Source organism: Salvelinus alpinus, chromosome 21, assembly GCF_045679555.1.
Source record: "Salvelinus alpinus chromosome 21, SLU_Salpinus.1, whole genome shotgun sequence".
In the NCBI taxonomy this organism is placed as follows: Eukaryota; Metazoa; Chordata; class Actinopteri; order Salmoniformes; family Salmonidae; genus Salvelinus; species Salvelinus alpinus.
In genome coordinates, this window is record NC_092106.1 from 25322793 (window position 1) to 25349538 (window position 26746).

Consider the following 26746-nt stretch of genomic DNA (forward strand, 5'->3'; position numbering starts at 1 on the left):
ATGAACCAGTACAACAGGTACTGTTGGCAAAATGTGTCCACTGATAGTCAAACATGATGACAACACTCGGACTCAACTACAGTGAGGGAAAAAAGTATTTGATCCCCTGCTGATTTTGTACGTTTGCCCACTGACAAAGAAATGATCAGTCTATAATTTTAATGGTAGGTTTATTTGAACAGTGAGAGACAGAATATCAACAAAAAAATCCAGAAAAACGCATGTCAAAAATGTTATAAATTGATTTACATTTTAATGAGGGAAATAAGTATTTGACCCCTTCTCAATCAAAAAGATTTCTGGCTCCCAGGTGTCTTTCATACAGGTAACGAACGGAGATTAGGAGCACACTCTTAAAGGGAGTGCTCCTAATCTCAGTTTCTTACCTATATAAAAGACACTTGTCCACAGAAGCAATCAATCAATCAGATTCCAAACTCTCCACCATGGCCAAGACCAAAGAGCTCTCCAAGGATGTCAGGGACAAGATTGTAGACCTAAACAAGGCTGGAATGGGCTACAAGACCATCGCCAAGCAGCTTGGTGAGAAGGTGACAACAGTTTCTGTGATTATTCGCAAATGGAAGAAACACAAAAGAACTGTCAATCTCCCTCAGCCTGGGGCTCCATGCAAGATCTCACCTCGTGGAGTTGCAATGATCATGAGAACGGTGAGGAATCAGCCCAGAACTACACAGGAGGATCTTGTCAATGATCTCAAGGCAGCTGGGACCATAGTCATCAAGAAAACAATTGGTAACACACTATGCCGTGAAGGACTGAAATCCTGCAGCGCCCGCAAGGTCCCCCTGCTCAAGAAAGCACATATACATGCCCGTCTGAAGTTTGCCAATGAACATCTGAATGATTCAGAGGACAACTTGGTGAACGTGTTGTGGTCAGATGAGACCAAAATGGAGTTCTTTGGCATCAACCCAACTTGCCGTGTTTGGAGGAGGAGGAATGCTGCCTATGACCCCAAGAAACCATCCCCACCGTCAAACATGGAGGTGGAAACATTATGCTTTGGGGGTGTTTTTCTGCTAAAGGGACAGGACAACTTCACCGCATCAAAGGGACGATGGACGGGGCCATGTACCGTCAAATCTTGGGTGAAAACCTCCTTCCCTCAGCCAGGGTATTGAAAATGGGTCGTGGATGGGTATTCCAGCATGACAATGACCCAAAACACACGGCCAAGGCAACAAAGGAGTGGCTCAAGAAGAAGCACATTAAGGTCCTGGAGTGGCCTAGCCAGTCTCCAGACCTTAATCCCATAGAAAATCTGTGGAGGGAGCTGAAGGTTCGAGTTGCCAAACGTCAGCCTCGAAACCTTAATGACTTGAAGAAGATCTGCAAAGAGGAGTGGGACAAAATCCCTCCTGAGATGTGTGCAAACCTGGTGGCCAACTACAAGAAACGTCTGACCTCTGTGATTGCCAACAAGGGTTTTGCCACCAAGTACTAAGTCATGTTTTGCAGAGGGGTCAAATACTTATTTCCCTCATTAAAATGCAAATCAATTCATAACATTTTTTACATGCGTTTTTCTGAATTTTTTTGTTGATATTCTGTCTCTCACTGTTCAAATAAACCTACCATTAAAATTATAGACTGATCATTTCTTTGTCAGTGGGCAAACGTACAAAATCAGCAGGGGATCAAATACTTTTTTCCCTCACTGTACATTTTCACAAGATTGATACTGACAAAAATGTCAGAGGACAGAACAATTTGCTTGGTCCTCTAGTTGTAAAAAGAGTATAGCAGGTGTCTGTAAAGGGGTGAGGTACACAATGATGCAAACAGGCGTCGCTAATGTGTTCTTACCATAATAAACCGGTCAACATCAGGACATGGCAAGGTCCTCTCCACTGTGGAGACTGTGTAGATATCACATAGATGGTATAGAAAACCATCTTTGGAGATACCATTCTGACTACATAACCTCATGGCTCATGACCTCTCATGTCATGTCTCAACACATCTGTGTCTGAGGGTTGATATCATGATTTTGATTGTGACCATCGGGGGGGTTCTTGTTTATTCATGTTCGGTACGTATTATGTCATGTTTCATGTTTTGTATGGACCCCAGGAAGAGTGGCTGCTGCTTTTGCAACAACAACAAAAAGAACCATTGACATACATACTGTTAGGTTCTAAATAAACCTTATAACATTTCACGGACGATTAGTAAAGCTCAAACCAAAATTATTCACCCATTGAGTCATTCAGCTACAGAAGACAAAGACCTTATTCACACATGCACTGATATTTAACCCTTTCTCCTATGCTGAGCCCCTCCTTACACATCTGAACCAATACACCTCTGTTGATATCCAGAAAATTAGTGATATATGTTCTTCCTCACTTCATCTAACCTGACCTCTGCCCAAATTCCTCACTCCTCTCCAACTCACGGCTGTCATGGTGACTTGTACCAGACTGTGTCTCTTCTCCTCGCATAGGATCCCTGATGGCTAACAATAACATATCCTGACATAATGTAAACGCTATACATTACCCTCTCTCCCTCAGTGAAATTAATAAGTATATTTCATGATTTCAAAAGTTAAGAAATCGAACCCATCAATACGATGATGTCCTATAGTTCACTGAGATAAATCAATCAGGCAACTAGGTTAATACTATAATGCTTTAGCATATCAATCAGTGGCTTCTGCACAGGTGCGTGATTGGAAAATCAATCAGTGAGGCCATTAAACAGGTTGGCTGGCAGTGGCCGGCCCTTTCTCTGCCTGAACCACAGGAGGTGTACTGTGGGGATTACAGTGCTGTGACTGATGTTGCGTTTGAGTGGACATGGCTTTCCTGTTGCCTGCTGCTATATATATCTCCACCACACCACTGAGCCTTTGATCCCAGTGCTAATTCCCTTGAATTGTCCAAATCCACTCTGACGAGAGTGACAGCACACGCTGGGAGAGAGAGAGACAGAGAAATAGAGAAATAGAGAGAGAGAGAGAGAGAGAGAGAGAGCGAGAGAGAGAGAGAGAGAGAGATGTGGTGGGGGCACAGCCTACCTAGTGTTGACTGAAGGAGTGAAACGTCTCCTCAGCAGACTGCGTGTGAGCAGCCGCACACTTACACTCACTGAGCCAATGTAACAGTGCACAGTGAACGCCGGGCTGTATGGTGTGCCTGTTTCATGTTCCCCAGATCTTCTGCACTGTGTGCCCACTTGGCGGAGGGACAAGCAGGCCTGGCTGACGTCACCCACCCAGCCCCCGTAATCGAAAGAGACGATAATCCCACAATCACACTACTGCAAAGCCCTGCCCGTGGAGAGAGAGAGAGAGAGAGCGAGCAAGAGGGAGGGGGAGGGAGAAAGGGAGAGGTGGAGAGAGAGAAAGAAAGAGGTGGAGGGAGAGAGGGTGAGGGAGAGAGGTGCAGATAGGGGGTAGCTGTTAGACAGAGAAGCCCGGAGGCTGTGGACTAGTGGACACATGTTTCTTGTCTTTTAGGTCAGTCCCGTGTTGACCCACAGAGGGAGCGACCTTACTGACCACAGTCTCCACCGTCAGAACCCCTCCCACGTGGACCCCATCACAGCCCATCCAGGCGTCGCCCTGGAGACCAGCTGCTCTCCTGAGGGGCCGGCGGAGGGAGAGTGCTGTAGGAGCTGCACCCCTCCGTCTGCACCACATCCTCTGCCCCCTATGCCCACTATGGGAGTGACCACCTTGGAAGGCGTGGAGGTCTGCCAGGATGGGGAGGACTTCTGCCGGACCACAGAAGGGTAAGACTCTTCACTGATTGTGTGTGTGGATCACACATGTATGCAGTGATGCTCTAGTTATAGTTGATGAGGACTGTTATGGAGATGTTGACATGTGTCAGGATCTCATAGTAGAGTGTAGAAATTATACTAAGAAAGCACCAGTAGCAAAGTGTATAGATAGTGTGGGCTTGATGGTTTGGGGAAGTAGAGAGTCAAACCGGTGAATGGGTGTGTGTATCAGTAGTGGAACTGAAAATGTTTGTGTTATTTGTGGTCTGTTATCAGTTTACACATGGTGATTTGTTCCTGTTTCCTGCCCCCAATCATCCCATGCTACCGTGAAGTGAGTGACTGTGTTAGCTTGTAACTGACAGGCTGGCAGAGGAATGTTCAGGAGGCAGAGAGGAGATTACATCTAGGCTAAGCCAGCTGAAAATTTTACGTCACATATGACACACAAACAGCTTAGCCATGCACATAGCACAGATACTATGTCAATAACATATCAGAAAATGATTTGGGTCAAAACAATGGTAGAAGACTGGACATGACTGTAAAAGTGGTTTATGCAGTTGTTCTGCTGCTTTGAAAGAGTCTCTTACAGCCCAGCCTCATTAGAACGAAAGACATGTCAACAGGAGTGAGTGAGGGCCACAGTGACAGAAGGCCATAATACTAGACTGGCACTGGGAGGAGCGGTGAGGGTTGGGAGACAGATATTCAGTCCCTCTCAATCCTCTGGCAGCTTTTTTGGAAAACATAAACAGATTTAAAGAGGATATAACTCAGGCTCATACAGTGAATGTGAAAATAAGTTTCTCCCTAATCACATGATTTAACAGTGTTATCTAACATGGAAGTTGAAGGCCATAGATCCCCAGGTTAAGAAGGGACAGTCGAACCAGATGGGGGGTGTGTCTGTGTGTGTGTGTGGGGGGGGGGGGGGGGGGGGGTGTTACATTTCACCTGGATCTGACCCATGTATGGCAGATGACTCTCAGGGAATGTGTCTGTTTGGCCATCAGAGGATAGCTGGCATCACAGGGAAGTCATATGGGCTTTTAGCATGGAGGCTCAGCTTTGGACGCAGTGAAATGATGGCTACATTCTGCCAATCCGTCACATAATGAAAAAAAGATGGACGAGGACATATTCTATTTTTATATGATCAAACCGCCCTGGCAGCCATAAGCAATCTAATCTGAAGCTCAGCGCTCAGTGCTAAGTGTGTGTGTGTGTGTGTGTGTGTGTGTGTGTGTGTGTGTGTGTGTGTGTGTGTGTGTGTGTGTGTGTGTGTGTGTGTGTGTGTGTGTGTGTGTGTGTGTGTGTGTGTGTGTGTGTGTGTGTGTGTGTGTGTGTGTGTGTGTGTGTGTGTGTGTGTGTGTGTGTGTGTGTGTGTGTGTGTGTGTGTGTGTGGGTGGAGGGGCCATGTGAAAGTGACGATTAAGCTCACCACAACTGGGATTCACTCTGGTACCTCAAAGACCAGCCCCAGCCAATCAGCTATAGCACTGACCCCTCTGGCCAAAGAAGGGCCTGTTTCAAAGTGATAAGGGACATGTAATGCGGACTCCATTTATGGGCATGAGGGGCTAGAGAGAATTATGCTGAGAAAACCAGATGTGGTTGTCATGAGGTACACTAGTGAATATGTACTTAGAGAGGTCATTGGGGTGAGTAATTTCCTGCTGTCCATTTGTAACTGGGAAGATGCTTGAGCCAGTTTGGCAAGACCAGAGTGTCAGAGACAGTGTGTGTATTGTACTAGCACCAAGTTGGTCTCACTGGGAAAGGTGCGTGTACGGGAGGGGTTGGTTGATGAGAGGGATAATGGGAGCATCAGGAAGAGGGAGGGAGGGATAGAGGGACGGAGGGAGGGATATAGGACAAGCACGCATCTGTCAACAACAGCTGTGTGACTGCAGGATGTCCAGAGCCTGTTGGTTGAAGTGACAAGGCTTCTGAGCATCGTGAGAAAGTCAATTAGTCATCCAGGTAAAAACATGATGATCCTTCAAGGTTGTGTCTGGTAAACACAGGGAGGGTTCCATATACGGGAGAAATCTAGGGTTTACTCTGGTGCCAGGATAGCCAAACTAGGGTTCAATCAGTTCCACCTGATCCAAGGTTTTCTGTAGGTCAATAGTATGTATTCCTCTCTGAGACACTTGTGCATGCAGAATTGTGTATGTGTACAGTGTAGTGTCATGACTTCGGCCTGTTGGGTGGGGGTCATAAAACACCCTTTCCCTCAACAGCGACGACGCCAGGGTTCGCGGCCACGACACAAGCCCAAAAGACAGCCCAAATTTTTTTGGGGGGCGGCACACGGAGTGGTTGGCGACGATGAGGGGTGAGTCAGAGACCGAGGAGGAATATTGGGACAGATTGAGCGAGGAGTGGGAAGTGAAAGTTGAGGGGAGTGAGCCAGAGCCAACTCCCCATACTCACCGTGGGGAGCTTGTGACCGGTCAGGCACCATGTTTTGCGGTGATTCGCACTGTGTGTCCAGTGCGCATTCACAGCCCGGTGCGTTCTGTGCCAGCTCCTCGCACTTGTCCAGGACGGGCTGTGCCGGCTCAGCGCGCCTGGTCTCCAGTGCGCCTCCTCGGTCCAGGATATCCTGCGCCGGCTCTATGCGCTGTATCCCCAGTGCGCCTTCACAGCCCAGTGCGTCCTATACCTCCTCCCCGCACTCGCCCTGAGGTGCGTGTCACCAGTCCGGTGCCACATGTACCGGCCCCACGCATCAGGCCTCCAGTACGCCTCCACAGTCCAGTACGTCATGTGCCTCCTCCCCGCACTCGCCCTGAGGTGTGTGTCACCAGCCCGGTACCACCAGTGCCAGTCCCACGCATCAGGCCTCCAGTGCGCCTCCACAGTCCAGTACGTCCTGTGCCTGCTCCTCACGCTCGTCCTGAGGTGCGTGTCACCAGACCGGTACCACCAGTGCCGGCCCCACGCACCAAGCTTCCGGCGACAGTTCCCAGTCCAGAGCTTCCGGCGACAGTTCCCAGTCCAGAGCTTTGGGCGACAGTTCCCAGTCCAGAGCTTCGGGCGACAGTTCCCAGTCCAGAGCTTCCGGCGACAGTTCCCAGTCCGGAACCTCCTGAGACGGTCCGCGGTCCGGAACCTCCTGAGACGGTCCACGGTCCGGAACCTCCTGAGACAGTCCGCGGTCCGGAACCTCCTGAGACGTTCCGCGGTCCGGAACCTCCTGAGATGGTCCGCGGTCCAGAACCTCCTGAGACGGTCAGCGGTCCGGAACCACCAGCGACGGTCAGCAGTCCAGAGCCTCTAGCGACAGTCTGCGGTCCAGAGTCTCCGGCGACGGTCGGCAGTCCAGAGTCTCCGGCGACAGTCTGCGTTCCAGAGCCTCCAGCGACAGTCTGCGGTCCAGAGCCTCCAGTGACAGTCTGCAGTCCAGAGCCTCCAGCGGGGGTTCCCAGTCCAGAGCCTCCTGCGAGGGTTCCCAGTTCGGAGCCTCCGGCAACAATCTACGGTCCGGTGCCTCCGGCGACGATCCACGGTCCGGAGCTTCCAGCGACGATCCCCGCACCAGAACCGCCATGGAAGATGACGTATCTGCGAGCGGAGTGGGTACTTCGCCCCGCACCGGAGCCGCCCCCGACGGTAGATGCCCACCCGGACCCTCCCCTATTGAGTCAGGTTTTGCGGTCAGAGTCCGCAACTTTGCCCCCCAAAGATGTACTGTCACGCCCTGACCATAGAGAGCTGCTTATTCTCTATGTTGGTTGGGGCGTGACAGTGACTAGGGTGGGTTATCTAGGTGAATAATGATCTATGTTGACCTGGTATGATTCCCAATCAGAGGCAGCTGTTTATCATTGTCTCTGATTGGGGATCATATTTAGGCAGTCATTTCCCCATTGTGCTTTGTGGGATCTTGTCTATGTATAGTTGCCTGTTAGCCCTATTGTTAGCTTCACGTTTCGTTTTGAGATTTATTGTTTTTGTTTTGCTGTGAGTTTCACCTAGTATAAAAAGATGTGGAACCCAGATCACGCTGCGCTTTGGTCCACTCATTATAATGATCGTGACAGCTAGGGACTTTTTATTTTATGACATGATTTGTAATCGATGTATGATCCATCCTGTGTATATGTAATTCTGTGTGATTATTTAGGTGTTTAGTAAATAAATAATTATGCCAATTTTTGTATTGCTGATTCAACTTGTTAACCAGGGTTCGTGAAGATAACCAAGAGTTTTACGACGTTCAAATGAGACTGAGTAAGGTGATGATTAATAATTGACTCCTATTGATATAAAAGATCTTCAGATCTTTAAGCGTTTATTCGGAGACAGCAGCTCTATAAACACTGTTCCGTGGTGCCCCAGGTTATTAACAAGTGAATTGTTGATGGTTTAATTCAATCAAGTAATCAATCAAATGTTTGGTAAACGATTTGATAAAAGAACCTGTCATATAATTGAATCAGTTAGTAAGAGACACGACACAACCTAGATCAACAAGGCACTCAGGTTAATTAATTTCAAATTCCCAAATAGCCTATACAGGTTTGATTTATCATAAACATTGATTCAATCATAAAAATTTGCTTTTCAGAGCTCATTTAGGACTACTCAGTACTGAATGAAGTCCCACCTCCAGCGGGAATCCCATGTGGCTTCGTCCTTAGGGACATGTGAACCTGGTGATGAATGTACTATAACATTTAAACTACTGTTTAAATGTATGATAATCCAGACAATGTCAATTGATATGATATCATCGTCTCATTCAATTTAATAAGTTAAATTGTCGAACATACCTTTTCAGGTTCTTCCAAGTAAATTAGACATTTTAAACATTCCCATATTAATATAGATGAACCAACTTCTCAGGTTAATTAAAATTTAATTCCCAGATAGCCGATCCAGGTATGATTAATAATTATCATTGATTAATCAATTTGCTTTTGCAAAATTCTTTCACGTCCAACTCCCACATTACTGATACAGTACTGATGGCTCATTAACGTCTATAAATAGATTAAAATATTTGCAGCTTCCAATGAATTCCAAACCCAAACCTAAACTTAGAAAAAATAGGAAAATTTTTCCTCTAAATTTTTCTAATAATGTGCATGTTATTAGAGGTGGTCACCACTCCTCTGCCAATTAGTGAACCTCCACCCATAAAAGGATTGATCTCTGACCTCAGCAGCGATATCAACCCTAACTACAGTTGAAGTCGTAAGTTTACATACACCTTAGCCAAATACATTTAAACTCAGTTCTTCACAATTCCTGACATTTAATCTTAGTAAAAATTCTCTGTTTTAGGTCAGTTAGGATCACCACTTTATTTTAAGAATGTGAAATGTCAGAATAATAGTAGAGAGAATGATTTCTTTCATCTTTTATTTCTTTCATCACATTCCCAGTGGGTCAGAAGTTTACATACACTCAATTAGTATTTGGTAGCATTGCCTTTAAATTGTTTAACTTGGGTCAAACGTTCCGGGTCGTCTTCCACAAGCTTCCCACTGTCACGCCCTGACCATAGTTTGCTTTGTATGTTTTATGTTTTGTTTGGTCAGGGTGTGATCTGAGTGGGCATTCTATGTTGTATGTCTGGTTTGTCTATTTCTATGTGTTTGGCCTGATATGGTTCTCAATCAGAGACAGGTGTTTTGCGTTGTCTCTGATTGGGAACCATATTTAGGTAGCCTGTTTTGTATTGTGGGTTGTGGGTTATTGTCTATGTGTTAGTTGCTTGTGTCTGCACTATTAATTATAGCGTCACGTTCGTTTTGTTGTTTGTATTAGTTTGGTTAGGTTTTCTTCTTAAATAAATAAAAGAATGTATTCACTTCACGCTGCGCCTTGGTACTCCTCTCTTCCACATTACGACGATCGTGACACCCACAATAAGTTGGGGGAAGTTTGGCCCATTCCTCCTGACAGAGCTGGTGTAACTGAGTCAGGTTTGTAGGCCTCCTTGCTCGCACACGCTTTTTCCGTTCTGCCCACACATTTTCTATAGGATTGAGGTCAGGGCTTTGTGATGGCCATTCCAATACCTTGACTTTATTGTCCTTAAGCCATTTTGCCACAACATTGGAAGTATGCTTGTCCATTTGGAAGACCCATTTGCGACCAAGCTAACTTCCTGACTGATGTCTTGAGATGTTGCTTCAATTTATCCACATAATTTTCTTACCTCATGTTGCCATCTATTTTGTGAAGTGCACCAGACCCTCCTGCAGCAAAGCACCACCACAACATGATGCTGCCACCCCCGTGTTTCACGGTTGGGATGGTGTTCTTCGGCTTGCAAGCCTCCCCCTTTCTCCACCAAACATAACGATGGTCCTTATCACCAAACAGTTCTATTTTTGTTTCATCAGACCAGAGGAGATTTCTCCAAAATGTACGATCTTTGTCCCATGTGCAGTTGCAAACCGTAGTCTGGTTGTTTTTATGGCGGTTTTGGAGCAGTGGCGTCTTCCTTGCTGAGCAGCCTTTCAGGTTATGACGATATAGGACTCGTTTTACTGTGTAATAGATACTTTTGTACCTGTTTCCTCCAGCATCTTCACAAGGTCATTTGCTGTTGTTCTGGGATTGATTTGCACCAAAGTACGTTCATCTCTAGGAGACAGAATGCGTCTCCTTCCTGAGCGGTATGATGGCTGCGTGGTCCCATGGTGTTTATACTTGTGTACTATTGTTTGTACAGATGAATGTGGTACCTTCAGGCGTTTGGAAATTGCTCCCAAGGATGAACCAGACTTGTGGAGGTTTTGGTCTTGGCTGATTTCTTTTGATTTTCCCATAATGTCAAGCAAAGAGGCACTGAGTTTGAAGGTAGGCCTTGAAATACATCCACAGGTACACCTCCAATTGACTCAAATTATGTCAATTAGCCTCTCAGAAGCTTCTAAAGGCAAGACCTAATTTCTGGAATTTTCCAAGCTGTTTAAAGGCACAGTCAACTTAGTGTATGTAAACTTCTGACCCACTGGAATTGTGATACAGTGAATTATAAGTGAAATAATCTGCCTGTCAACAATTGTTGGAAAAATTACTTGTGTCATGCACAAAGTAGATGTCCTAACCGACTTGCCAAAACTATAGTTTGTTAACAAGAAATTTGTGGAGTGGTTGAAAAACGAAAAAACAGTTTAATTGACTCCAACATAAGTGTATATAAACTTCCGACTTCAACTGTATGCCATTAGCGGAAAAGAAGCAGAAATTACGAACCACGCTCTCCAAAATCAACCATCGAAAATGGTTCTCTCCACTTTAGCCCTTATGTATCGCCATCAAAGATTGGTATCAGTCCAATACCGCAGTGCACAGCTGAAGCACATAAAAGACTTGGCTGACACGAGGGGACAGGTGGAGAGAACCGAGAAACTATTGACAAAGCAGGATATGAAAACATTCTGCTAGCTGAGGAACTGCGTTTGAAATCTGAACAATTAAAAGTAATTGTAAATACTTATGACAATGAACGAGACCAAACTCTTCAACAAAATTGTTGTCTCCAGGAACAACTCGATTTAGCCAAAACTAAATATGATGTAGTCCACTCCAAACTAGATAAATCTGTTGAGTTAAATCAAATCAAATCAAATTTTATTGGTCACATACACATGGTTAGCAGATGTTAATGCGAGTGTAGCGAAATGCTTGTGCTTCTAGTTCCGCCCGTGCAGTAATATCTAACAAGTAATCTAACAATTTCAAAACAACTACCTTATACACAAGTGTAAAGGAATGAATAAGAATATGTACATATAAATATATGGATGAGCGATGGCCAAACGGCATAGGAAAGATGCAGTAGATGGTATAGAGTACAGTATATACATACGAGATGAGTAATCTAGGGTATGTAAACATTATATAAAGTGGCATTGTTTAAAGTGGCTAGTGATACATTTATTACATCCAATTTTTTATTATTAAAGTGGCTAGAGATTTGAGTCAGTATGTTGGCAGCAGCCACTCAATGTTAGTGATGGCTGTTTAACAGTCTGATGGCCTTGAGATATAAGCTGTTTTTCAGTCTCTTGGTCCCAGCTTTGTTGCACCTGTATTGACCTCGCCTTCTGGATGATAGCGGGGTGAACAGGCAGTGGCTCAGGTGGTTGTTGTCCTTGATGATCTTTTTGGCCTTCCTGTGACATCAGGTGGTGTAGGTGTCCTGGAGGGTAGGTAGTTTGCCCCCGGTGATACAACGTGCAGACCTCACTACCCTCTGGAGAGCTTTACAGTTGTGGTAGGAGCAGTTGCCGTACCAGGTGGTGATACAGCCCGACAGGATGCTCTCGATTGTGCATCTGTAAAAGTTTGTGAGTGCTTTTGGTGACAAGCCAAATTTCTCCAGCCTCCTGAGGTTGAAGAGGCGCTGTTGCACCTTCTTCACCACGCTGTCTGTGTGGGTGGACCAATTCAGTTTGTCCGTGATGTGTACACCGAGAAACTTAAAACTTTCCACCTTCTCCGCTACTGTCCCGTCGATGTGGATAGGGGGGTGCTCCCTCTGCTGTTTCCTGAAGTCCACGATCATCTTCTTTGTTTTGTTGATGTTGAGGGTGAGGTTATTTTCCTGACACCACACTCCGAGGGCCCTCACCTCCTCCCTGTAGGCCGTCTCATCGTTGTTGGTAATCAAGCCTACCACTGTAGTGTCGTCTGCAAACTTGATGATTGAGTTGGAGGTGTGCATGGCCACGCAGTCATGGGTGAACAGGGAATACAGGAGAGGGCTGAGAACGCACCCTTGTGGGGCCCCAGTGTTGAGGATCAGCAGGGTGGAGATGTTGTTTCCTACCCTCACCACCCGGGGGCGGCCCGTCAGAAAGTCCAGAACCCAGTTCCACAGGGCGGGTTCGAGACCCATGGTCTCGAGCTTAATGACGAGTTTGGAGGGTACTATGGTGTTAAATGCTGAGCTGTAATGGATGAACAGCATTCTTGCTTAGGTATTCCTCTTGTCCATATGTTTTACGGCAGTGTGCAGTGTGATTGAGATTGCGTCGTCTGTGGACCTATTGGGGCGGTAAGCAAATTGGAGTGGGTCTAGGGTGTCAGGTAGGGTGGAGGTGATATGATCCTTGACTAGTCTCTCAAAGCATTTCATGATGACGGAAGTGAGTGCTACGGGGCGATAGTCGTTTAGCTCAGTTACCTTAGCTTTCTTGTGAACGGGAACAATGGTGGCCCCCTTGAAGCATGTATGAACAGCAGACTGGGATAGGGATTGATTGAATATGTCTGTAAATACACCAGCCAGATGGTCTGCGCATGCTCTGAGGACGCGGCTAGGGATGCTGTCTGGGCCAGCAGCCTTGCGAGGGTTAACACGTTTAAATGTTTTACTCACGTTGGCTGCGGTGAAGGAGAGCCCCCAGGTTTTGGTCGTGGGCCGTGTCAGTGGCACTGTATTGTCCTCAAAGCGAGCAAAGAAGTTATTTAGTTTGTCTGGGAGCATGACGTCGGTGTCCGTGACGGGGCCGGTTTTCTTTTTGTAATCCGTGATTGACTGTAGACGCTGCCACATACGTCTCGTGTCTGAGCCGTTGAATTGCGACTCTACTTTGTCTCTATACTGACGCTTAGCTTGTTTGATTGCCTTGTATAGCTACACTGATTGTCTTGAATAGCTACACTGTTTGTAGTCGGTCATGTTTCTGGTCGCCTTGCCATGATTAAAAGAAGTGGTTCACGCTTTCAGTTTTGCACGAATGCTGCCATCAATCCACGGTTTCTGGTTGGGGAAGGTTTCAATAGTCACCGTCGGTACAACATCACCGATGCACTTGCTAATAAACTCGCTCACCGGATCAGCATATACATAAATGTTGTTGTCTGAGGCTATCCGAAACATATCCCAGTCCACGTGATCGAAACAATCTTGAAGCGTGGAATCAGATTGGTCGGACCAGTGTTGAACAGACCTGAGCACAGGCGATTCCTGTTTAAGTTTCTGTCTATAGGCTGGAAGCAACAAAATGGAGTCGTGGGCAGATTTTCCGAAAGGAGGGCGAGGGAGGTCTTGTATGCGTTGCGGAAGTTAGAGTAGCAATGATCCAGAATTTTGCCAGCGCGGGTTGCGCATTCGATATGCTGATAAAATTTAGGGAGCCTTGTTTTCAGATTAGCCTTGTTAAAATCTCCAGCTACAATAAATGCAGCCTCAGGATATGTGGTTTCCAGTTTACATAGTCCAATGAAGTTCTTTCAGGGCCATCGAGGTGTCTTCTTGGGGGGATATACACGGCTGTGATTATAAGAATTCTCTTGGTAGATAATGCGTCGGCATTTGATTGTAAGGAATTCTAGGTTAGGTGAACAAAAGGACTTCAGTTCCTGTATATTGTTCTGATCACACCACGACTCGTTAATCATAAGGCATACACCCCCGCCCTTCTTCTTACCAGAGAGATGTTTGTTTCTGTCGGCGCGATGTGTGAAGAAACCGGGTGGCTGTACCGGGTGGCTGTACTCTGATAATGTATCCCGAGTGAGCCATGTTTCTGTGAAACAGAGAATGTTACAATCTCTGATGTCTCTCTGGAAGGCAACCCTTGCTCGAATTTCGTCTACCTTGTTGTCAAGAGACTGGACATTGGCGAGTAGTATACTCGGGAGCGGTGAGCAATGTGCCCGTTTATGGAGCCTGACCAGAAGACCGCTCAGACTGCCCCTTCCGCGGCGCCGTTGTTGTGGGTTGCCTACTGGGATCCGATCCATTGTCCTGGGTGGTGGTCCAAACAGAGGATCCGCTTCAGGAAAGTTATATTACTGGTCGTAATGTTGGTAAGTTGACCTTGCTCTTATATCAAATAGTTCTTCCAAGCTGTATGGAATTCTGGGATTCAACCAGATTGTACCTAAGGGTGGTATTCTGCTGCATTGCACTTCAGCGCTTATAGTACTCATTTTGGACACGTGTGTCACGATCGTCGTAAGAACATTCGGACCAAAGCGCAGCGTGAAATCGGTTCAACATTTTTATTACAAGTGAACCGCACAACAAAACAATAAAGAATAAACGACACGTGAAGCTATGGAGTGCTCACAGGCAACTACACATAAACAAGATCCCACACAGTGGGGAAATGGCTGCCTAAATATGATCCCCAATCAGCGACAACGATAAACAGCTGCCTCTGATTGGGAACCATACCAGGCCAACATAGAAAAAAACAACCTAGATTACCCACCCTAGTCACACTCCGACCTAACCAACATAGAGAATAAAAAGGCTCTCTATGGTCAGTGCGTGACAATACCCCCCCAAAGGTGCGGACTCTGGCCGCAAAACCTGACTCTATGGAGGAGGGTCCTGGTGGGCATCTAGTGTTGGTGGCGGCTCCGGTGTGGGGCGAAGTACCCACTCCACTCGCGGATCCGCCAGCATCGGTGGCGGCTCTGGTGCGGGACTTTGCCCCCGCCCAGACCACGGGTCCGGCCACGGAGCCGGGTAGAACGCCGTGCCCGGACTGGGCCTCGGCGCAGAGGAGGACCCCGGCCATGGAGCTCGGTTGAACACCGCACCCGGACTGGGCACCGGCGCCGAGGAAGGCTCCGGCCTTGGAGCGGTACTGGACGCCATGCCTGGACTGGGCACCGGCGCAGAGGAAAGCTCCGGCCTTGGAGTGGGACTGGACGCCGTGCCTGGACTGGGCACCGGCGCAGAGGAAGGCTCCGGTTCTGGAGCTGGACTGGACGCCGTGCCTGGACTGGACATCGGCGCAGAGGAAGGCTCCGGCCTTGGAGCTGGACTGGACACCATGCCTGGACTGGGCATCGGTGCAGAGGAAGGCTCTGGCCTTGGAGCTGGACTGGACGCCGTGCCTGGACTGGGCACCGGCGCAGAGGAAGGCTCCAGCCTTGGAGCGGCACTGGATGCCGTGCCTGGACTGGATATTGGCGCCGAGGAAGGCTCCTGCCATGGACCAGGACTGTACGCCGTGCCTGGACTGGACATCGGCGCAGAGGAAGGCTCTGGCCTTGGAGCTGGACTGGACACCATGCCTGGACTAGGCATCGGTGCAGAGGAAGGCTCTGGCCTTGGAGCTGGACTGGACGCCGTGCCTGGACTGGGCACCGGCGCAGAGGAAGGCTCCTGCCATGGACCGGGACTGTACGCCGTGCCTGGACTGGGCTCCGGCGCAGAAGAAGGCTCCGGCCCTGGAGCGGGACTGGACACCGTGCCTGGACTGGACATCGGCGCAGAGGAAGGCTCCTGCCATGGAGCGGGACTGTACGCCATGCCTGGACTGGGCACCGGCGCAGAGGAAGGCTCCTGCCATGGAGCGTGCCTGGACGCCGTGCCTGGACTGGACATCGGCGCAGAAGAAGGATCCGGCCTTGGAGCGGGACTGGACGCCGTGCCTGGACGCCGTGCCTGGACTGGGCACCGGCGCAGAGGAAGGCTCCTGCCATGGAGCTGGACTGGACGCCTTGCCTGGAAGCTCCGGACCGTTGACCCTCGCTGGAGGTTCCGGAATGTGGACCGTCGCTGGAGGTTCAGGACCGTGGACCTTTGCAGGAGGTTCCGGACCGTGCACCGTCGTAGGAGGTTCTGGACCGTGGACCATCGCAGGAGGTTCCGGACTGTGGACCGTCGCAGGAGGTTCCGGACTGTGAACAGTCGCCGGAAGCTCTGGACTGTGAACCGTCGCCAGAAGCTCTGGACTGTGATCCGTCACCAGAAGCTCTGTACTGGGGACCGTGGCCGGAAGCTCTGGACTGGGGACCATCGCCGGAAGCTCCGGACTGTGAACCGTCACCGGAAGCTCCGGACTGTGAACCGTCGCCGGAAGCTCTGGACTGTGATCCGTCGCCGGAAGCTCTGGACTGGGGACCATGGCCATAAGCTCTGGACTGGGGACCGTTGCCGGAAGCTCTGGACTGGTGACACGCACTTCAGGGCGCGTGCGAGGAGCAGGCACAGGACGTACCGGACTGGGGAGGTGCACTGGAGGCCTAGTGCGTGGAGCCGGCACAGGTGGTACCGGACTGGTGACACACACTTCAGGGCAAGTGCGAGGAGCAGGCACAGGACGTACCGGACTGGGGAGGCGCACTGGAGGCCTAGTGCGTGGAGCCGGCACAGGTGGTACCGGACTGGTGACACACACTTCAGGGTAAGTGCGAGGAGGAGACACAGGACGTACCGGACTGGGGAGATGCACTGGAAGCCTAATGCGTGGAGCCGGCACAGGTGGCACCGGACTGGTGACACGCACTTCAGGGCGCGTGCGAGGAGCATGCACAGGACGTACCGGACCGGGGAGGCGCACTGGAGGTCTAGTGCGTAGAGCCGGCACAGGACGTACTGGGCTGTGGAGGCGTACTGGAGGTCTGGTGTGTAGAGCCGGCACAGGACGTACTGGGCTGTGGAGGCGTACTGGAGGTCTGGTGCGTAGAGCCGGCACAAATTGTACCGGAACGATGACACACTTCGCACGGCGAGTGCGGGGAGCTGGCACAGGACGTACTGGGCTGTGAAGGCGTACTGGAGACTTGGTGCATAGAGCTGGCACACATGGTACCGGACAGATGACATGCTCCTCAAGGCGAGTGCGGAGAGCTGGCACAGGACGTACTGGGCTGTGGAGGCGTACTGGAGACCTGGTGCGTGGAGCCGGCACAGTTTTTACCAGACTGCTAGCACGCTCCTCAGGACGAGTACGGAGAGCTGACTCAGATGGCATCAAACTGATGACACGCTCCTTAGGGTGTCGTGCATCATACACCAACACAACAACTCTTTCATTTCTCTCTCCTCCAATTTCTCCAACTCACTGACGGTCTCTGACTCTCTCCGTTCACTCTCCTCCAATTTCTCCATCTTCTCCTAGATTGGCTCTGGTTCACTCCTTGGCTCCGCCGACCACCCCGTGTGCCCCCCCAAAAATTATTGGGGCTGTTCTTTGGGCTTTCGTTGTGGCTGCGAACCCTGGCGTCGTCACTGTCTTCCCTTCTCTCCTTGCGTCTGCTTCCAAGGAAGGCTTTCATGTCCTCCCATTATTTCCTCCCAAGTCCAGGATATCTTCTCCTCCTTGATCTCCTCCCAAGCCCAGGATACCTTCTCCTCCTGGGCACGCTGCTTGGTCCTGGTGTGGTGGGATTTTCTGTCACGATCGTCGTAAGAACATTCGGACCAAAGCGCAGTGTGAAATCGGTTCAACATTTTTATTATAAGTGAACCACACAACAAAACAATAAAGAATAAACGACGCGTGAAGCTATGGAGTGCTCAACTACACATAAACAAGATCCCACAAAACACAGTGGGGAAATGGCTGCCTAAATATGATCCCCAATCAGAGACAACGATAAACAGCTGCCTCTGATTGGGAACCATACCAGGCCAACATAGAAAAAAACAACCTAGATTACCCACCCTAGTCACACTCCGACCTAACCAACATAGAGAATAAAAAGGCTCTCTATGGTCAGGGCGTGACAACGTGAGTGTCACACTTGCTCCTTTCGGTCTCAAACTTATCTGTCATTGTTTGCAGATAGAGGTCTTGAGTACAGAGCGAGAGATTCAGTGATGAGATTTCCTCCTCTTGCTTAGAAATCAATGTTTCCATCTTCATCACCTGAGTTCTCTCATCATTCATTTGGTCAGCGACTTCAATGAGTTCTGCTGATTTGTCATCCAACATAGTCATTGTGTTCATTAAATAATTTTTGGGGGGGCCATCAAGGAAAATGCTATGTCTGGCGCAAACCCAACACAGCTCATCACCCCGAGAATACCATCGGCAGGGACTGGGAAACTGGTCAGAATTGAAGAAATGATGGATGGCGCTAAATACAGGGAAATTCTTGAGGGAATCCTATTTCAGTCTTCCAGAGATTTGAGACTGGGACGGATGTTCACGTTCCAGCAGGACAATGACCCTAAGCATACTGCTAAAGCAACACACGAGTGGTATCATGGGGAAACATTTAAGTGTATTGGAATTGCCTAGTCAAAGCCCAGACTGCAATCCAATTGAGAATCTGTGGTATGACTTAAAGATTGCTGTACACAAGTGGAACTCATCCAACTTGAAGGAGTTGGAGCAGTTTTGCCTTGAAGAATGGGCTAAAATCCCAGTGGTTAGATGTGCCAAGCTTTTAGAGACATACCCCAAGAGACTTGCAGCTGTAATTGCTGCAAATGTGGCTCTACAAGGTATTGACTTGGGGGGGTGAATTGTTATGCACGCTCAAGTTTTCAGTTTTTTTGTCATATTTCTTGTTTATTTCACAATAAAAAATATTTTGCATCTTCAAAGTGTAGACATGTTGTGTAAATCAAATGACACAACCCCCCAAAAATCTATTTTAATTCCAGGTTGTAAGGCAACAAAATAGGAAAAATGCCAAGGGGGGTGAATACTTTTGTAAGCCACTGTAGTGGAAGACACAGGGACTTGTAGTAAAACCACTACAGACTCCCTCGAAACAATTCTGACTGACCTCCAGGCATTGATCTGAAAATTACTTGATTACGTCAGACTCATTCTGAACAAGTTGTAGTCTACCAGGATACTTGGTTTTCTTCTCTTGACATGCGCGGTTGTGTAAGCATAAACACACATGTACAACGGACCATCCAATTAGGATTTAGGCTAGCATCACTTAAAACCTCTACCGCTTCTCTCTCCCGGATCCGGGATCCTCCTCATCAAAAAAGCTGACTAGCATAGCCTAGCCTAACGGGACAGGGATATCATATAATATAATTTTTATGAAATCACAAGTCCAATACAGCAAATGAAAGATAAACATCTTGTGAATCCAGCCATCATTTCCGATTTTTTTTATGTTTTACAGCGAAAACATAATATGTATTTCTATTAGCTAACCACAATAGCCAAACACACAACCGCATATTTTCACCATGTTTCCACCGCATAGGTGCCTTTCACAAAACCGACAAAATAGAGATAAAATTAGTCACTAACCAAGAAACAACTTCATCAGATGACAGTCTTATAACATGTTATACAATACATTTATGTTTTGTTCGAAAATGTGCATATTTGAGGTATAAATCATAGTTTTACATTGCAGCTACCATCAAAAATAGCACCAAAGCAGCCAGAATAATTACAAAGAGCAACGTGAAATACATAAATACTCATCATAAAACATTTATGAAAAATACATGGTGTACAGCAAATGAAAGATAAACATCTTGTGAATCCAGCCAATATTTCAGATTTTTTAAGTGTTTTACAGCGAAAACACAATATAGAATTATATTAGCTTACCACAATAGCCAAACACACAAACGCATTTATTCACCGCAAAGGTAGCTTTCGCAAAAAACAGCAAAAGATATAAAATTAATCACTAACCTTTGGATAACTTCATCAGATGACTGTCTTATAACATCATGTTATACAATACAATTATGTTTTGTTCGAAAATGTGCATATTTATAGCTACAAATCCTGGTTATACATTGTGAATACGTAACATCGATTCACCAGAATGTCCGGAGATATTTTGGACACTCACCTAATCTGACCAAAGAACTCATCAAAAACTTTACATAAAAATACTTGTTGTATGGCAAATGAAAGATACACTGGTTCTTAATGCAACCGCTGTGTTAGATTTTTTAAAATAACTTTACCATAACATACAGCTTGCGTTATTGCGAGACAGCGCTCACCAAAACGGCGGAGAATAGGACTCAACATTTTACACAGAAATACGAAATAACATCATAAATGTTTTCTTACTTTTGCTGAGCTTCCATCAGAATGTTGTACAAGGAGTCCTTGGTCCAGAATAAATCGTTGTTTGGTTTTAGAATGTCAATTTCTTCTGTCGAATTCGCGCCACAATGCTAGCCAAGGTTGCTAACATTCCCATCCTCTCTTGACGCAAAGAACGCAAAACTCCAAAAGTCCCAATAAACGTTGAATAAACTGATAAAACTCGGTTGAAAAATCCTACTTTATGATGTTTTTCTCATATGTATCAAATAAAATCAGAGCCGGAGCAATTCGCCGTGTATACCGAACGCTCTTCAGAAGACAATGTCGAGGTCCCCCGCGCACCGTCGAAAACAAACAAAATACCGGACCTGCCACTCCAAAAGCTCTTATTCGGCCTCAGATCAAGCTAGACACCCCATTCAACCTTCCACTGCCTGTTGACATCTAGTGGAAGGCGTATGAAGTGCATGCATATCGATAAATAAAAGCCAGTTGAATAGGCAGGCCCTGAAACAGAGCCTCGTTTTCAGATTTTTCACTTCCTGTATGGAAGTTTGCTGCAAAATGAGTTCTGTTTTACTCACAGATATAATTCAAACAGTTTTAGAAACTTGAGAGTGTTTTCTATCCAATAGTAATAATAATATGCATATTGTATGATCTAGAAAAGAGTACGAGGCCGTTTAATTTGGGCACGATTTTTTCCAACGTGAAAACAGCGCCCCCGTATTGACAAGGTGTTTTAAGGGTCCGAGCAAAACGCCAGCCTGGGTAAAATTGAAGATTTCTTTGACCCTACAGCTACAGTACACACTACTTTCTCCCCAGAAGTCTATAGGTCATCCCTGTAGACTGCCCAAAACTAGCGCCTTACAGCTGTAGACTTATTATATAGTTATCAACTTAGGATAGTGCCCTAAGCAACACACCACTAAGTAGGAAAACCCTAGATATTATATTAGACAATGCCATGATAGGCTAATTTTGCCAAGACCTCGGACGTATATAGAATACAGTCCAATTAGATGATTAAGGTGTGATAAAATATAGTTATCTCTTTTGTTTATGCTTTTATTCATTTAGTTTCATTTTCCTTGACACTCAGAGAACTGATAGAGCCATAAACAACTTCCCCATATAACCATCAGTTAGTGCCACAATGCCGCTCATTAGGGAGGAAATGTAATTCTATATTTCATGAGTGTGTGTGCGTTGTTAAAACGTCTGCCTAAGTTACTGCCCAGATCTTCCAGTCTGGACGACCAGATGACGGGTCCAGAACGGCGATTCCAAACCGGACATCCGCTGCCCATTCTTGTGGCGGCCTGTTCCATTTGCAGAAATCCTACCTGGGTCGACCACCAGAGGGGGACTGCAATGGCGATTACCAACCGGACATCCACTGCCCATCCTTGTGTTGGACTGCTCTGCTTTCAGAGAGCCTGCCAAGGTAAACCACCAGAGTGGAACCGCAATGTTGATCACCAACCAGGACATCCCCTGGCCATTCCTGTGGTACGTTGTAGCTTCCAGGAAACCTACCAAGGTAAACCACTAGAGGGGGACCGCAATGGCATTCATCAACTGAACATCCACGGCCCATCCTAATGGTGGACTGCTCCGCTCAGAGAGCCTACCAAGGTCAACCACCAGAGGGGGACCACAACGATGGTCCACAACCAGGACAACCCACGTTCATTTTTATGTTGGTTTGCAACCTGCAGGATAATCACAATATTTCAACCACCAGAGGGGGACTGTCATGACTTTGCCCTGTTGGGTGAAGGTCATAAACCCCCCTTTCCCTCTCTTCTCCCCACCGGTTTATGACCCCTCCCATAAGTACCTTTCCCCTTCTCTATCCACTCTACAAAAATTCACTTTTGAAAATCCGTTGTTACCACAGAGAGAGACTTTGCAATACAGTAACATCAAAAGGTTGGGAATGGAACAATATATCTGTAATCCAACCAGTTGAAAGTTGGTACTGAAAGAATATGATGTCAGATCAGTTGTTGTCTGGGACATTATTACTGATGACAGGACAACATAAATTGTATCTTGGAAAGTCTACACATCCTAGTTATCAGATTCACATGGAATTGTTGTGCAATTTAAATGTTTAAATATGAAACTATTTGTGAAAAGATTAAATGTAATTTTAGCCTTAAGGACAATGGCGATCTCTGGTGGGCAAACCAATCTTCCATCTTCGACCCACCTATCGAACCGCAGCTCAGTGTAAATATATATCTTGCATTTTCCTTCTCCGAATGGGCGGTTATTAGAATGCATAAGATTCTGTATTTACAGTAGCATAGCTTCTCAAGGTCCGATAGAGACCCAATCCCCTTTATCCCTTAGTCTTCCTGCTCTTTCATTCAAACCCAACCCCCTTTCTTTGTATAACCAGCCGCGTCGTATCGGTTTCGTCCGCTAGGTGTCACGTTCCTGACCTTATTTCCTTTGTTCAGTCTTTGTTTAGTTGGTCAGGACGTGAGCTGGGTGGGCATTCTATGTTATGTGTTTCTATGTTGGGTTTATTGTTTGGCCTAGTATGGTTCTCAATCAGAGGCAGGTGTTTGTCATTGTCTCTGATTGGGAACCATATTAAGGTTGCCTGTTTTCACGTTTTTTTTGTGGGTGATTGTTGCCGTGTCTGTGTTTGTTCGCCACACGGTACTGTTTTCGTTCGTTTGTTCACGTCGTTTATTGTAGTGGTTTTCGTCTTCGTTTAAATAATTAAAGTATGTATTCAAACCACGCTGCGCTTTGGTCCGATCCTTGCTCCTCCTCAAACGAGGAGGATTACGACGAGCATTACACTAGGGACCTTTTCTTTTATGACATGATTAGTAATTGACGTATGATCGATCCTGTGTACATGTAATTCTGTGTGATTATTTAGGTATTTAGTAAATAAATAATTAAGCCAATTTTTGTATTGCTGATTCAACTTGTTAGCCAGGGTTCGTGAAGATAACCAAGAATTTTACGACGTTCAGAGACTGAATAAGGTGACGATTAATAATTGACTGCTATTGATATAAAAGATCTTCAGATCTTTAAGCGTTTATTTGGAACCTGGTGCCCCAGGTTATTAACGAGTTAATTGTTGCAAGGTGTAATTCAATCAAGTAATCAATCAAACGTTAGGTAATCGATTTGATAAAATAGCCTGTCATATAATTGAATCAGTCAGAGACACGACAGTAGTATGAGTAGCGCCTATCTACTCAGCCATGTAAAGTGATACATCAATGTTGAGTGTGAATGTGTTTCTGTCTTCATGTGCTGTGTACCTGTAGTTCATCCCAGTGGCTTTGTATACTGTGTGTGTGTGTTATCAGTTAGCTGAACTATCTTTTACACACAGAAGGATGGAGGTGCTTGGTGCCCAGGAGTCATCGATGGGCGAGATGTCACCGCAGAGGAATAACGAGAACAGGTTACCTTTCCAGGTACATATCCGCCCAGCCACCCACCCACCCACCCGCACACCCATCCACCTCTGCATCAATATTCAATATCACAGACATGTTTCTCGTTCCAAATACCCGTAATAAATGGCATGCTGTTGAACAATAGATCCTGATGGGTCTTTTAACTAAGGTTTACAATACAATAATCTATACCAGTGAATTAATGTCACCATCCATGTCACCCAACATTCAATCACCCACCTCTGGACCCTCCCTCTGCCTCCAGATCTTCCCAGACCCAGTGGAGGTGTATCTGAGTCCAGAGGGCTCTCCCAATCACCTGCAGCAGTTCAGTCCCTCTGAGAAGGAGCGTCTTCCCTCCATCGTGGTGGAACCCACGGACGTGAGCGAAGTGGAGAGTGGCGAGTTACGGTGGCCCCCGGAGGACATGGACTTCTGTTCTGAGGAGGATGAAGATCTGTTCCTGGAGCAGTGTATCCCCCCGGCCAATATTGCAGACTGGGGAGAGGAGGAAGAGACGTCTGTTCTCATCAACCACCAGCAGAACACATCCCTCATTGGTACGTTGTGTGTGGATTTCTTTGTCTGTATTTCTGTCTGTCCGTCTGTCTGTCTGTCTCTCTCTCTCTCTCACTCTTTCTCTCTCTCTCTCTCGCTCAATCTCTGTAAATGTGTGTTCTCTTTCTCTTTTCAGAATCTCTTACTTTCATACATCCATGCTTCTTTGCTTGCATAGAAGAAAGATCAATAGGATAATCAGTCGTTCTTTATAAGTCTTTGGTAATGTATTATTATTTCTGTCTTACAGACCTCCAGTCAGATGCGTTCAGGGATGAAACACCCATTCTACCACCTAGCAGTTCACCTGCCCTGAACTGAGGCACCAACCCCAACCCTACACACTTGCTATTTTCCTGAGGAAACCCCTCACAGACCATGGGTCACAAGTCAACATGAAACAGATTCCTGGACAGAATGGAACTACAGTTCAAATATTGTCCAACAATGAAAGGGGATAAGCTTCTATGTTATGTAAATAAGTTAAGTTAGACAGTAGTGTAATGTTCTATGCAAAATGTCATAAATAAAACCAAGGACAGCTCTGAGGGAGAAGTGTTATCTGAAGGAGTAGTGTGAAGGAGAATATCTAACAATATCTAGCAAGGGTATTTCATTTAAGAAAATCACTGATACCCATCTGTGGAGAGGAGGAAATAACTTTAGTCATTACTTCTTCTATTATTTTCCCATATTTCAAGGGCCCAATAGGGGTTTTGGAGTTCATCGGAGTGCACACGAGAGTTAGTAATTGTGGAATGTTTATACAGTACCAGTCAAAAGTTTGGACACACTTACTAATTCAAGGGTTTTTCTTTATTTTTACTATTTTCTACATTGTAGAATAATAGTGAAGACATCACAACTATGAAATAACACATGAATCATGTAGTAACCAAAAAAGTGTTAAACAAAGCAAAATATATTTTAGATTTTAGATTATTCAAAGTAGCCACCCTTTGCCATGATGACAGCTTTGCACACTCTTGGCATTCTCTCAACCAGCTTCATAAGGAATGCTTTTTCAACAGTCTTGAAGGAGTTCCCACATATGCTGAGCACTTGTTGGGTGCTTTTTCTTCACTCTGCGGTCCAACTCATCCCAAACCATCTCAATTAGGTTGAGGTTGGGTGATTGTGGAGACCAGGTCATCTGATGCAGCACTCCATCAGTCTCCTTCTTGGTCAAATAGTCCTTACACAGCCTAGAGGTGTGTTTTGGGTCATTGTCCTGTTGAAAAACAAATGATAGTCCCACTAAGTGCAAATCAGATGGAATGGCATATTGCTGCAGAATGCTGTGGTAGCCATTCTGGTTAAGTGTGCCTTAAAATTTAAATAAATCACAGACAGTGTCACCAGCAAAGCACCCCCGCACCATCACATCTCCTCCTCCATGCTTCACGGTGGGACCACACATGCAGAGATCATCCGTTCACCTACTCTGCGTCTCACAAAGACACAGTGGTTGGAACCAAAATTCTCAAATTTGGACTCATCAGAAGAAAGGACAAATTTCCACTGGTCTAATATCCATTGCTCGTGTCTTTTGTCCCAAGCAAGTCTCTTCTTCTTATTGGTGTCCTTCTTTGTAGCAATTTGACCATGAAGGCCTGATTCACGCAGTCTCCTCTGAACAGTTGATGTTGAGATGTGTCTGTTACTTGAACTCTGTGAAGCATTTATTTGGGCTGCAATTTCTGAGGCTGGTAACTCTAATGAACTTATCCTCTGCAGCAGAGGTAACTCTGGGTCTTCCTTTCCTGTGGCGATCCTCATGAGAGCCAGTTTCATCATAGCGCTTGATGATTTTTGCGACCGCACTTGAAGAAACTTTCAAAGTTATTGAAATGTTCCGGATTGACTGACCTTCAAGTATTAAAGTAATGATGGACTGTCATTTCTCTTTGCCTATTTGAGCTGTTCTTGCCATAATATGGACTTGGTCTTTTACCAAATAGGGTTATCTTCTGTATACCACCCCTACCTTGTCACAACTGATTGGCTCAAACGGAAATAAATTCCACAAATTCACTTTTAACAAGGCACACCTGTTTATTAAAATGCATTCCTGGTGACTACCTCATGAAGCTAGTTGAGAGAATGCCAACAGTGTGCAAAGCTGTCATCAAGGTAAAGGGTGGCTACTTTGAAGAATCTCAAATGTCAAATTGATTGTTTAACACTTTTTTGTTTACCACATGATTCCATATGTGTTATTTCATAGTTTTGATGTCTTCACTATTATTCTACAATGTAGAAAATAGTAAAAAC

The 26746-nt window shown here is 46.4% G+C and overlaps 1 protein-coding gene across 1 annotated transcript; it reads left to right on the forward strand.

Moving 5' to 3' along the window:
• On the forward strand, positions 1-25036 carry LOC139548473 (uncharacterized). The gene is made up of 6 exons (XM_071358178.1): positions 1-17; positions 3183-3252; positions 3488-3762; positions 23848-23932; positions 24180-24474; positions 24723-25036. Exons 1-6 carry the CDS (start codon positions 1-3, stop codon positions 24791-24793), a joined length of 813 nt encoding a protein of 270 aa, XP_071214279.1. The 3' UTR covers positions 24794-25036.
• The last annotated feature ends 1710 nt before the right edge of the window (positions 25037-26746 follow it).